This window comes from Camelus bactrianus, chromosome X (assembly GCF_048773025.1).
Source record: "Camelus bactrianus isolate YW-2024 breed Bactrian camel chromosome X, ASM4877302v1, whole genome shotgun sequence".
NCBI lineage: Eukaryota > Metazoa > Chordata > Mammalia > Artiodactyla > Camelidae > Camelus > Camelus bactrianus.
Window position 1 is genome coordinate 9,367,122 of NC_133575.1, and position 13,325 is coordinate 9,380,446.

Consider the following 13,325-nt stretch of genomic DNA (forward strand, 5'->3'; position numbering starts at 1 on the left):
GTAACTAATTTCAGCAGCAAGCTTGGGGGGAGGGGGTCACGGTACTCACAGAATCAGGTGCCATTTTGAAAACTGTTCCTCTCTACCTAAATCTCCCATATTTCCGGATGTAACTCAGAAACGCACTTCAAAATGGAATCGTGCTGAAAAGACTCCTTTCAAAACAGAGTTCAATTTTTGCATTTCATCTTCGGACTTTAGAGATCATGGGATTGCAGTCTTTGGCCTTCGACACGGGCCTCCTCGGCAATCGCTTTTATAATTTGGGAAAATAAGGAAGAGGAAAGTAAAAGAACTTCCTCCTTGTCAGGCAGCAAGTCAATAGCAGGGCTTGAACTTGACTTATTTTTCTAAGGGGGAGGTGATGTACTCTGTAAAGTCCGGATAAATTAACCGCCAACCAGCAAATATTACGGTTATTTAATTTGAGTGCTCACAGAAATTATAGCTATGAAAAGGATAGGCATGTTTCAGTGAGAAAACTTCTTTTCTTTAAGCCCTTAAGGGTGCTTCACCTCCCACCCAAGTCTAGGAGAATGCGAGCGAGGAGACAAAGAGGGCCGGGGTGGGGCGAAGGCCCTCCACTGGCCTAAAAAATGAGTCATGAGGACTCGCACCCCTGCAGTGGGCGAGGCCAGCGGGCCGACACCGCACCCTGGCTTGGGATTCCGCATCGGACAAAGCCAGCTTCGCAGTAGAGAAATGCCTGTTCCCCCTAGGTACCACCCAGACCCTTGGTTATCACACTCCGATCCCCAAGAGCAGGTTTGCGCGGCTGCTGCCAAAATCCATTATGAGAGGACAGAAAAGGGGGGGAAGGCGTTATGAAGAAAGCGTTGCAGGGTGCGCTTCTGCTCGTCTTATTCTTCGCCATCGTCGCTGTTAGGTGCGTGGGTGGACGCGGGGTGGGGTGTGGGGTGGAGCCCCCCCGCCGCCAGGCCGGCCGGGCGCCGTTCTGGAGACGCGGCGCGAAGGGGTTAAGCGGGCGGGCGGGTGACGTCACCTCATTTACATAGAAGCGCGCATATAGCGGCGCCCGCCGCGCCCCGCCCGGCACTCGGCGGCGGCCACTGCGTAGACCGGATTCAGCTCGCTCGCTCCTCGTTCCGGTGAGCCCCGGGGCCCCTTCCTCCTGCTCTCCTCCGTTCCCCTTTCCCTCCCCGCGCTCGGCCTCTGGCCTCCCCCAACCCTGAAGCCGAGCGCGACTGGTCCTCCCGGGAAAGGCTGCCCTGGGGACCTTGGGGATGCCAAACCCTTCTAGAAGCAGGGTAACGGGGTCGGTAACTCGGTGGTTTTTGTTTGTTTTAATTAAAAGAATTGGCGTTTTGCTGTGCAGCTTCGAAAGGAACATTTTTTCTTTCTTTTCTTCCCCGCCAAAGGCATTTTTCATTGCCTCTTAGGCGGTGATTAATCAGGAACAGAAAGAGCCTTTGTTCCAACGCACACCCACCCAAGCCCAGAGCTGCACATTTTTCTTCGCCTCCGAGGGCTTCGTGGGCTGTATCTGTCCAGGTTTCAGGCAGCTGGGCTATATTGTGAAACGTTTAAGGCGTCCTTCTTGCAGGGCCATGCGTGCAGAGCTGCCGAATGGCCCCTAAATGCAGAGCAGGATTGATCTAGAGGGTGGGGGAGAAGCTTTGTGTGCGGGTGGCTGCATTGTTGAGAGGGTGAGAGGAAGCGGGTAGGGCGGTGGTCGGTGGCGCCCGGCAGCAGCTGCCGCCTTTGTGACAAGAGAAGGAAGCAGGACGGCCCAAGTCTTTGGGAGAGAGGCCACGGATAGAAAATGGAAACACTTCGTGCAACCTTGTCTCGATTTTAAGAAATTTTACTGGATTTTCTTCCCCTTAAACTTGAAATGGCTTCACTATTCTCTCCTTTTGATACGCTACAATTAACCCACGATGGTTAATTTCATTGTTCCCAGAGATTCGGCCTCCGAATTTGGTCCCCCGCGTTTTGAAATAATAAAGGGGGAGGTTCCCCCCCCCCTCCGAAAGAGGAAGGTCTTTAGCCCTGAATGAAAGCGGAAGGAGGCAAAGCGCGGTTTCAGGGTGCAGATGCAAAGGCAAAAGCGCAGTTCTGAGACCGGAGGGTGGGTGGCTCGCTCTCAACCTCCGTCTTGGCTTTGTACCTGCAGCTTCCTCTGCAACCATGTCTGACAAACCCGATATGGCTGAGATTGAGAAATTCGATAAGTCGAAATTGAAGAAGACAGAAACGCAAGAGAAAAATCCACTGCCTTCCAAAGAAAGTAAGCCCCCCCCTTCTTTAGAAAAGGCTGGGCGGGAGCGGCGGGGTGGGTAGGAGAGGATGGGAGGGGCTGGGAGAAGAATTGGGGTGGGGGGTAGGGAGCGCGGGGGAGGAGCTGCCAGTTTTTTGATGAATGTGGCTTGGAAAGGTTAATTTAAAAGTGTTTTTTGCACCCAACAAAAATAGGGCTCGAATAATTTAATAGAATGTTTAATATTACCATATTCATGTGCAAATCCTTTTATCTGTTAACGTGTTCTATTTAATAAGTATCTCACGATGGAATGCCGATTTATACGTGTAGAATTTTTATGCGAAGGAAGGATATTTTTAAACGGAAGTACAGTAATCCTATAGTAGGCTATACTGAATTCGCATAATCAGCCCCCTCCATCTTCTCTCTTTTTCTTTTCCGGTCACAGCGATTGAACAGGAGAAGCAAGCAGGCGAGTCGTAATGAGACGTGCGCCGCCAATATGCACTGTACATTCCACAAGCATTGCCTTCTTATTTTACTTCTTTTAGCTGTTTAACTTTGTAAGATGCAAAGAGGTTGGATCAAGTTGAAATGACTGTGCTGCCCCTTTTCACATCAAAAATGGTGAACTACTGACAACGAAGGCCGCGCCTGCCTCTCCCATCTGCCTGTCTGGCAGGCAGGGAAGGAAAAGAACTTGCATGTTGGTGAAGGAGGAAGCTGGGTGGGTCGACAGTGAAATCTAGAGTGAAATGCAAGGTGATCCAAGGTGTCCTGCAGGCTGTAAAATGCAGTTTAATCAGAGTGCCATTTTTTTTTTTTGGTTCAAATGATTTTAATTATTGGAATGCACAATTTTTTTAATATGCAAATAAAAAGTTTTAAAACCTGGCTGGTGTGACAGTTTGGTCTCTGGAAGGGAGCGCCTTATTCAGATGAAACTTCGGAAAACGGCCAAGAGTGGGCTCACTGGGGAGCGATAGATGAAAAAGACATCTGGTAATCTGGGTAAATACTCAGACGACATGGAAATGGGTTTCATCCGGGTGTGTGGAATACCTTGTCTGTACTAGGTAATTGGGAATTCATTGTCTTAGGCCGAATGAATTCCTGGTATCTAGAGTTGAATGAAAACTTTGATAAGAACGTATTTGCAGTTCTTTTCAGGGGTTTGATAGGCCAGCACTGAATTTATTACATTTGATCAAGAAAATGAAGGCGGTGATAATTCACAGCACAGTGTTTACAGTGTCAAACAACCTGGGTTATTTAGCCAACTGCCAGTTGGCAGATGAGGACAAACTACTGCTTTATAAAAGGATTCAAGATGGGCTTCGTCTTTGTCTAATGGCTGGTTCCAATTAGGATTCAATATTTAAAATTGTTTTTATAAAGTAAGTGTGCTTAGGATTAATGGATATGACAAAAGTTAATTCTCTTGGTTTAGATAATGAAGAGCTTTGGATTTAAAGGACACAAGCGGGAGAAAGATGACATTTGTGCTATTTAAACCCAGTAGGATTTAACTGGCTCACCTCCAGGGCTTAAGTCCTTGGTAACTTCCCTGTCCTTTGAAACACCTATTTTCACTGGCAGGTAAAAGCCAAGCCCCTGTTGGGGGGAGTGGGGTGGGTGTACTTAAAATGCAGAAAGGGAAATAAGATACCTGGTTTTAAAATAAAAGGGATGTCTTGTTTTTAGACAAACATCTTTAATGGATTCCTCTGCTCTTATATAGAAATGTGCAAGTATTTTTTCAAAAAGGTTTCAATTTATTAGTGGAAACAGCATCTAAGAATGGTAGTTTACCTAATAGCTCAGCAAAGCTAAGATTTACAATGCAAATATCCAAGACTTCCCCTCACCCCTGCCCCACCAAAACTGACTTGTGAAAATACCCTTTTCGAAGAAGGGTAGGAGGGCAGATTGTCAGTGATTATTAAACCGGTTGATTTCATTTCCTTTGCTCAACCCTTATTTTGAGAAATGCACAGGAAACCATTTACCTGTGGTTTGGACAATCGACCAGACCATCGGCTAGAAGCCTTTATCTGCGTTGCAAAGGAAGGGATGTGCACCCGTGGCTGCAACACCTGAAGTACCACAGCTTGCTCGATCGAGAAAAAGAGCAGTGAGCACGAAGGTCGGGGAGCCCTCTCAAGATGGAGCCCAGCCCTCCAGCCCTGCATTTTCTCTTCCTGCCTGCAAGGAAGGGTGTAGGCAAAATGAAAATGTCCAAAGCACAAAGATAAAGCAAGCCCTCGTAGGTTTTTGCTGTGTGCATTTTTCAAACATCACAGTGATGAAATCAGATGGTAAGATATTGACACAACTCTCCTGTTTCTCAGCTTTAAAATTAAAATGAGCGTTAAGGGGACATGATTCATGAAGTCAAGTGATGGACGGGAAAGAGGACCTTTCTCTCCTGGGAGGACAAAGCCAAACGCAGCCGGGGGGGTGGGGGTGGGGGTGGGGGTGGGGGGTGGGGAAATAAAGTAAAATGAAAAATCTGGTAAGGACTGAATTTTGGCTGCTTGGGGTGTGGGATGGGGTGGGGAAATTCAGAAGCTCCTGCACGTATCACACTGTACACTTAACTGCTGTACATGTAGATGGCGGGGTGGGAGAAGTGCTCTGTTTTTGTTGTGTTTTTTGGTTTTGTTTTGTTTTGTTTTGTTTTGGATGAAGGAAGAGAATTCTTTTTTCTTCCCAAGAGAGAATCTTCCCAGAGGGCTGGAGTATTTATGCATCAGTATGGGAATTTATACCCCCGCTGTTCAGGAGCCTGGAGTAGACAGTATTTTTCACAGACACGAAGGGGACCAGAGGGAGGGGAGATCAGCCCAGCTTTTGGGCTGTGTCTTGGAGAACTGTGAATGTGCAGGAGCTGGCGGGAGGCGTGCAAAGTCTTAAACTTGGAGCCCTCTCCCCTGTGCAGGGGCTCTTCCACTCCTGCTAAACTTGGCATCCTCCCCACACTCCTGTGCGTTAGACAGCCTCCTTTGAATGCTCCGGGAAGATTGATTTATTTCCCTAAAGAAACGTCTAACGCCTCAAAACACCAAAATAATTTTCTATTCTTTCTTAACCGTATGGGGCCAATTTTGTGCTTACTGGAAAGAACAGTGCGTTTTAGAAACAACATTATGGCCAAAAAAAAAATAAATAAAAATAAAAAATCTTGAGCCTCTTTGAGTTCAAAAATGTACATGGAAAACATAGTTTCATAACACTGAAAGCACTTAACACGGTTGACCCCAGAAGCCTTCCCTGGCCAGAGAGAGAACAAGAAACGTACCCTCTCCAGCCTCCCACCCCAGTTTCTCACTTTTTAGGAGTGGCTTACCCTTTCCGATCTCAGAGAACTAACCACACCCATTTGAAGTTCAACTGTAATTTATCTGCATGTAATGAGAAGGGACTAAGTTACGAATTGAAGGCACAGGTGTGCAATGAAGTACGCACAGAAGAAAATATATTTTTAAGACCTAGATTTACTAGGCTTATTTTTTCCTTGGATACTTGTAGAGCTTTTGATCTCTCTAGTCGCATCCTTTTTTTAAATTAATTAACTAATTTTTAAACTTTTTTTTATTGAGTTATAGTCAGTTTACAATGTTGTGTCAAATTCCAGTGTAGAGCACAATTTTTCACTTATACATGAACATACATATATTCATTGTCACATTTTTTTTTTGCTGTGAGCTACCACAAGATCTTGTATATATTTCCCTGTGCTATACAGTATAATCTTGTTTATCTATTCTACATTTTGAAATCCCAGTCTGTCCCTTCCCACCCCCATCTAGTCGCATGCTTGTGCCAGTACCAGCCCAACTCTTGGCTTCTAAGACTTGTGGGCGGGGTCCGTGCAGTCTCTGTTCGCATTTGTATATTTTTTCTTCTATGTCCAAGAGTGTGCCTCGCATAGTAGTGGACATCTATTAGACCCTCAATAGGCACTTTTCCCCATCTTAATTGATGGAGACTTCATTTAACGTGCTTTTGAACATACCTTTGAGTATGTGAATGGCATGCTCAATAGCACAATTTAAAATATATATACTTAATATATATATCTTAATCAAGGAGATTTTACAGGGACATTTTCCTCAATACTTGTTGCTAATATCCACCTAAATATAATGAAAGGAAATTCACAGGTAATGTGGGATCTCCATTTGTGAAATTTAAGAATTATTTTACAAATATATTTAAAGAAGTTTAAATGCTAATTTGCACTGTCCTTGGTTATGCTGATTTTCAGTCAACACTTCTAGCTAACTACATATTATTAAGGCAGAACACTGGACCGTTCACTGCACCCGTATTTATTGATGCCCAGTACATGCCAGGTACTTCGTTTGCCACAGAGGTACAGTCATAAACAAAATGTAGTCCCTGCCCTTGTGTGTCTTCTCTTGGCTAAAGATGCCCTTTTCATCTAAATCTGAGTGGAAAATGCTTCGAAGTCATTCTTTTCTATTTTTAGGGTGAATGGTGAACCTAAGGGCTGTGTAGTTTTAAATGAGTGTTAAGGTCTGTTCTTTGCTTTGAAGTGGACTTTTTTCCATAAGTCTCTGTAATGCTTCCATTCAAATCCTTTTGGAAGCTCATTGGCGAGTGACATTTGATGGAAACCACCAATTCTTTGCATCACAATCAGATCTTTTATCAGCATAAAAAGATTGGGCATAATAACTCTCACCTGGTATCTTTTGACAATCCTTCATGAAGAATGCCCAAGATTTAGGAATGGACTGAATGGTTATTATTTTAAAATTTCTCTTTTTTTTCTTCTAGGATTTTCTGATTTAGTTCTGAATTTCCAGAGAAACACTTATTGCTCAATCCTTTGCCTTCTTCTGTCAGCCTTCTTCCTCTAATTCAAGTAAGATTGTCGGGGTCAAAAATGGTCATTCCCATTTTGAAATCCTTCAGAGAACAGAGAAAAACGACGACCACAGGAGGATATCTGTAAGTCTAGCACCTGGCTGGTTGACACTTGGGTCACGTCCACAACTTGGAGCCTCAACGGAGAGGGACAAGTTACTTTCATGATCTATTCAAAGCAGTTGGAGCTCTTCCTGTACCATTATTGTCAAACCACAGGAAATTAGGCCTTTCCCCATTACCACACTGAGCTCTGTAAGTGGCTGATACCCTTCAGCTACGCAGAGACTTGGTGAGAGTATTTTCCCAATCTAGCAACAAAAATATTTCAAAAGAATATATATATTCAAAATGCAGAATCGATAAACAAGATTGTACTGTGTAGCACAGGGAAATATATACAGGATCTTGTGGTGGCTCACAGTGAAAGAGAATGTGACAAGGAACGTATGTATGTTCATGTATAACTGAAAAATTGTGCTCTACACTGGAATTTGACACAACACTGTAAAATGACTATAACTCAATAAAAAATGTTTATATATAAAAAAAATCTTTAAAAAAAAAAGAATATATATATCGAGTGTCACCTGGTCATTTCAACCTAAAGTCATGGCTGGCATAGAGGGTGGAAAAATGCAATGCCTTATATAAGGGTTTGCATATTAAAAGCTGGTCCTGGTGTATAGTTTCTTGAGGCTGCTGTAACCAGTGACCGTAAACTTGGTGGCTTCAAAACAATAGAAATTCATTCTCTCACAGCTCCAGAGGCCAGAAGTCCAATATCAGGGTGTCGGCAGGCCACACTCCCTGGAAGGCTCTAGGGGAGGATCCTTCTGTGCCTCGTTCAGCTTCCAGTGGCTCTAAAAGTTTCTTGGTTCCTGGCTGAAGAAATCTATCACCTGCCCTCATCTTCACGTGGCCTTCTCTGTGTCTTCTCCTCTTCTGTCTCTTCTAAGGACACTTGTCATTGGATTTAGGGCCTACCCAGGTAATCTGGGATGGTTTCATCTCAAGAGCCTTAACTATATCTGCAAAAAAACCAAACAACCCCCCCCCCAACTTTTTGTGATGTGGAATTGAGCTCTCGGGGGGCCACCATCCAACCCACTAGGAATCATGACCAATAGATCCAGTTACACCAGCGAAGGCTGAAGTGTTAAACAGATGATCAGCTCTGTGGGCAGAGACATTTTATTGAACAAGTGGGTTTGTGGATGGAGAAAGGATAATTGTGGTTTTTTTTCGTCTTAATCAGAAAGTAACTTCATGGATATAAGGATTAATGTGGAAAAACTTCTAGGAGCTGAGTGAGTGGGGACAAAGGGGAGATGGAATGGAAGAGCCACCAAAGGTCTGGGCCTGGTTGTATGTTCACTGTGATTACAGAGATGAGTAACACGGGTGGTCAGAGAAGACAATTGGGTCTGTACGGTGGTTTGGAATGTCCTCCCAGCGAGTGAGAAATAACGTCTAGGGAAATAAGTATATATACTAGTAAAAGTAGGTGGAGAGGCCAGTGCTGAGAATTACAAAGAAAACAACAAAGTAAACAGAATATACACTGGATTATTCCAAGGAAGGATTGTAATATTTAACCCTGAACTTGTCGTTTCAAAAAGTATTGTTTACCTTGAGCTAGAAAGACAAGAGCACCGAACATATACGCCTAAAGTACCCCTCTAAGATTCCACTGGTTTTCTCTTTAAAAGCCACGTGTTATAGCAGAGGTGCACGAATATATACATGTGCCAAGAGCAAACATATTGGCAACTAATGTTTTAAACCCTTCATCCAATCACGGCTGCTCTTCTGAAATAGGTTATGAAGTTTTCCAGCCAGAGGGATGGATACCAGAAAGTCAATTTAGGTCCTCAACCCAAGTTTCAAAGAATTAATTGTTTTTTTTTTTTTTTGCTTATCACCTGGCTTTCTTATTTAAACATTTTATTTTATTTATTTTTCATTGATTGATTTATTTTTAAATGGAAGTAGAGGTGATTTGCAATGTTGTGTTAGTTTCTGGTCTACAGCAAAGTGATTCAGTTCTACATATACATATATCTACTCCTTTTTCAGATTCTTTTCCATTATAGGTTATGACAAGGTATTGAATTTAGTTCCCTGAGCTGTACAGTAGGTCCTTGTTGTTTGTATATTTTGTATACGGTAGTGCGTATCTGTTAATCCCAGATTCCTAATACATCCCTCCCTCCGAATGAATTCTTCAGATTAGAAAGAGCTGAGGTCAACTGACGCTTAACTCGGGCAGTAAGGCCCACCTGCCCCCAGGGAGGCAACGCTACCCTTTCAACCATATTCCTTTGAAACAGCCATGATTTATTTTCTCTCTCCTTCTCTCCCGGAAGCGGACTCCAACATCTGTTGATGTCCAGGTATATTCAGAATTTGTCAGGCGTTCGGCTTGACCGAGGCCACTTGTGACGTGGGCCCCTGCTAGCAGGCTGGCTACCACAGGTGTTTCCAATTAGGGCTTTTCAGGCACGGGGGGGGGGGGGGAGTAGTTAAGGCTTTGGGTCACGGGACCAGGTGAACGATGCTGGGAGGGGCCTAGGCGTGGCTAAGGAGGGCAGGCCGAGGGGGGGGTCGCCAAACCAGAGAGCTGACTGCCGTTCTAACCTTGACTCCCCCACCCTGGGCCACACCGCAGAGCCCCGTTTTCAAACCACAGGCCGTGTCCCCTTAGAGTTTCAGGAGATCAGTTGAGTTGACTCTTGCCAGCAGAAGAAACGAAGCAAACCAAAAAAAAAAAAAAAAAAAAAAAAAAAAAAAAAAAAAAATAGAACAAGCCAAAACAAACCTCTAAGGAGAAACAGAACAGGACTGACCCGCCTCTCCTGCGTGGTGACGGTAGGTATTGTTTAATCGAACTTCTGTTTGACTTATTTATGTGAGAGAGAGTGTGTGTTTACTGGCCTGTGATGTAAGATGTTTTCTCAGCATGAGTCAGAGCCACATTTATCAAGACATCCATTCCCCAACCTCCTGCCTCCTCAGAGCCCCGTTTCCTAGTTTTGCTCAATCTAGCATGAACTCCTAGGCAGTCACTTCACAATGATTTAAAACCCTCCCCTCCGCAGACGTTGCCAAAGCCGTCCTGTACACCCCCGTCTTGATTCCACTCCAAGAACCTCAGTGTCCCGGTCCTTCATCCAGGTTCCCAAGTGCCAACAGACAAATGATACACTTTTTCATGCTGTCGCCACTGAACTCGTCCCTTGTTCCTGGTCAGCTCCTTACTAGCTGTGCAACCTTGCATTGGCTTCAGAACTTCTCTGAGCTTCGCTTTTTTTTGTCTGCAGAGTGGGGGAGAGGATGGCCCCAACACGTGGGCTTGCTCTAAGAGCTGAAAGAAAGACATGTACCTCGTACATTACAGGTGCTCAAGAGAGGGTAGCTTTTATAATAAGGACATGCTCCTCCATAACCACAGTACCGAGGAAATTAAACATCAGTACACTGCTCATATTATAGAAGCCAAAGTCCATACTTAGATTTTGCCAGTTGTTCCGTTAATGTCTTTAACAGCCGTTTCCTGCCTCCTCACCGGGATCCAATCCCAGATCACGCGCTGCTTTTCATTGTCACGTCTCTTTAATCTGAAACAATCATTCAGCTGTTCTTTCTTTCAAGACACTCACATTTTGGAAAAATACAGACCAGCTGGTTTGTAGACTGTCTGTCAGTGGGGTTGGCTTGATGTTTTTTTCATGCTTAGAATCAGACCATTTTTGTAGGAGCGCCCGTAAGGGATGTCGTGTCCTGGGTGCCTCACTGAGGAGGCACGTGATGCCCGTCAGTCCCATCGCTGGTGATGACTGTGACCGCTTGTTTCGCTGGTTGCACCAGCTTTCTGTCCGGTGAAACGAGCATGCGCCCTTTGTAACTGACAAGTAATTGTGGGTCAATACTTCACGACTCAAGTCTCCTCTTCCTCCTCAAACTTTCACCCCATGGTTTTGGCATTTCTTAATGATTCTTACCTGAATCAGTTATTTCTGGGATGTCAGCAAAAAGGTGAATTTGTAACTCTACCATTCCTTCTAATGTGAACATGATTTTTATGTGTTCCACTTTAGACGGAGAAACCGATGAATGCCATTTCAAAATTTGTTAGCTGACAGTATTAGAAATGAAAGCAGCTTATACATGTAGGCCTGTGGGCTTGTTCTGCTTGACTAGACTCAGCATCGTAGAGGGGCCACGTCATCGGGGATATTTTCAGAGGCCCTGTCGAGATGCGGCTGAGGCAGGCTAGTACTGTCATGGCGTCTTTAAGAGTCAGCTTAGGGCTTGTTTGCAGCCAACATCTTCACATGTCGTGGCTGTGCTTTTGTAAATTATTTTTACATTTTTAAAAAATTGAACCTTAAATTCCTTTTTTAAGCTTTTTTTTGGGGAAAGGGGGTAATTAAGTTTATTTATTTTTATTTAAGGGAGGTACTGGGGATTGAACCAGGACCTCGTGCATGCTCAGCAGGCACTCTACCACTGAGCTATTACCCTCCCCTGGAAACCAGGGGAAAGTCTATGATTTCAATGGGAGCATATCCTCAAGAGAGGCAGTCTCCAGTATGTAGTCCTAAATGATACAAAGTTTCTCCTATTTGGGGCAGGTGGGGGATAGCAGTTGACCTTTTAAAAATATTTTTAATTATTAACGTTTTTTAAACTCAGAATACGGTTATATGGTTCAAATATTGAAACAATATGAGAACTATATTCCCCTTCAATGAATTTCCCTTGCTGTCTTGATTAGGTTCTTGCTTTGCCTCCAAGATATTTGTGAGAGCAAATATATATTTTTATCTCCCCTTGCCTTATACAACTGGCATTTAATCATATTTTTACAGTTTAAAAATTATTATAAAAATAATGTACATCTGTTTAGTTAAAATAAATCAAACAACATAGAATGGACTAGACGAAAAAGTTCCCCTAACCTCCAGCTCCCGGGCAGCCACTGTGAACAGTTTTTTGTGAGCCATTCCAGAAGTTTCATTATTATTAGTGGCAAGAGCCACTGATCAAATTTTCCAGAAATTTGAGAGCTAGTTGTTCAACATAGCCATTATTAAAAATTTGTATAAACTTACAACAAAATAAAAGTAAAGGTAACAAGTACTCAAAACTCATCACTGCCTAATCATTTTACTACAATCCATGCTCTTGAGGTTAATTACGTTCCAGGTAGCGTATGTATCTGGGTGCTGGAAATACTAGTCAACGGTGGCTGCTGCTTATCTCTTCTCTGCTCCTTTTTGAGGCCTTTACACCTGCACTGACATGGAATGTAAAAGATAATCCATCACAGTGAATCAAAAATAGAAATTAGGAAATGTAAAGATGCAACGTCAACACAATTATTTTGGAATTTAAAGAAAATCAGCATTGCAATCAATGACATTGCTTAGTTAGGGGGGGAAAAGGGCTAAACTCTCATAGACGTACAAATATCCTTTCCTATTTTTTTTTAATCCAAATGCCCAAGTAGGTAAGCTCTATCCCCCGTCATCCTGGAAAATCTCATCTCTCATCAACCTATCACATTTTTGGTCGTCATTCCAGCATCTCCCCTTGGCCTGAGCTCTCCCGCAATTCCCACTGCATTCTTCTGGCACTTTCTATGAAGACTGAGAGTCCGTTCCTCACTGGAGGAGCATGATGAACTAAAGATTGATTTCTCTCACCAGACTGAAGGCTTCTGGGATGGGGCGCAGCAGAACTGGGGCCACAAACTGATGTGTCTATAGGTGCCCAGCAGGTCACATAAATAACTGGAGACACCAAGCTCTATCCGGAGAGGGGCGCGGGGGCCAGCACCTTCTCGGCTGCTGCCAGTTACCATGAGGAAACACGAACCCAGCGTTGCCGAATCTTCTGATTTTTCAAGAGAAGGCAGAAATACAGAGTTTTAAATAGGCAGTCTCCCAAGTTGTAATTATTGGTAACTGATGAAAGACATTTTAACGTGTTTATTGTAAAACATTTAAAAAGCAAAACTACAAAAAAAAAAAAAAAACCCCACCCAAATGCATGGTTTAATGTGCTATTATAAGACAAACATCCAACTCTTATAACTGTCACTCAGGACAAGAAATAGAACTTTGCCACCTATCCCAGCTGCCCTATTTCAGCTCCATTCCAGAGTCAACACCCCCGAATTAACCCCCGCCCTACGTTT

The 13,325-nt window shown here is 43.7% G+C and overlaps 1 protein-coding gene and 1 long non-coding RNA gene across 2 annotated transcripts in view; both read left to right on the top strand.

Annotated features, from left to right (window-relative positions):
* The first annotated feature begins 1,016 nt into the window (after positions 1–1,016).
* Positions 1,017–3,118, top strand: TMSB4X (thymosin beta 4 X-linked). Its single transcript, XM_010966220.3, has 3 exons — positions 1,017–1,109; positions 2,138–2,251; positions 2,673–3,118. Exons 2-3 carry the CDS (start codon positions 2,152–2,154, stop codon positions 2,705–2,707), a joined length of 135 nt encoding a protein of 44 aa, XP_010964522.1. The 5' UTR covers positions 1,017–1,109; positions 2,138–2,151; the 3' UTR covers positions 2,708–3,118.
* Positions 3,119–9,599: 6,481 nt separating this feature from the next.
* LOC141576399 (uncharacterized) overlaps positions 9,600–13,325 on the top strand; it is a 157,039-nt gene continuing 153,313 nt past the window's right edge. The window contains exon 1 of the long non-coding RNA XR_012504775.1: positions 9,600–9,991. This is a non-coding gene — a long non-coding RNA (uncharacterized LOC141576399). The remainder of the gene's footprint in view (positions 9,992–13,325) is intronic.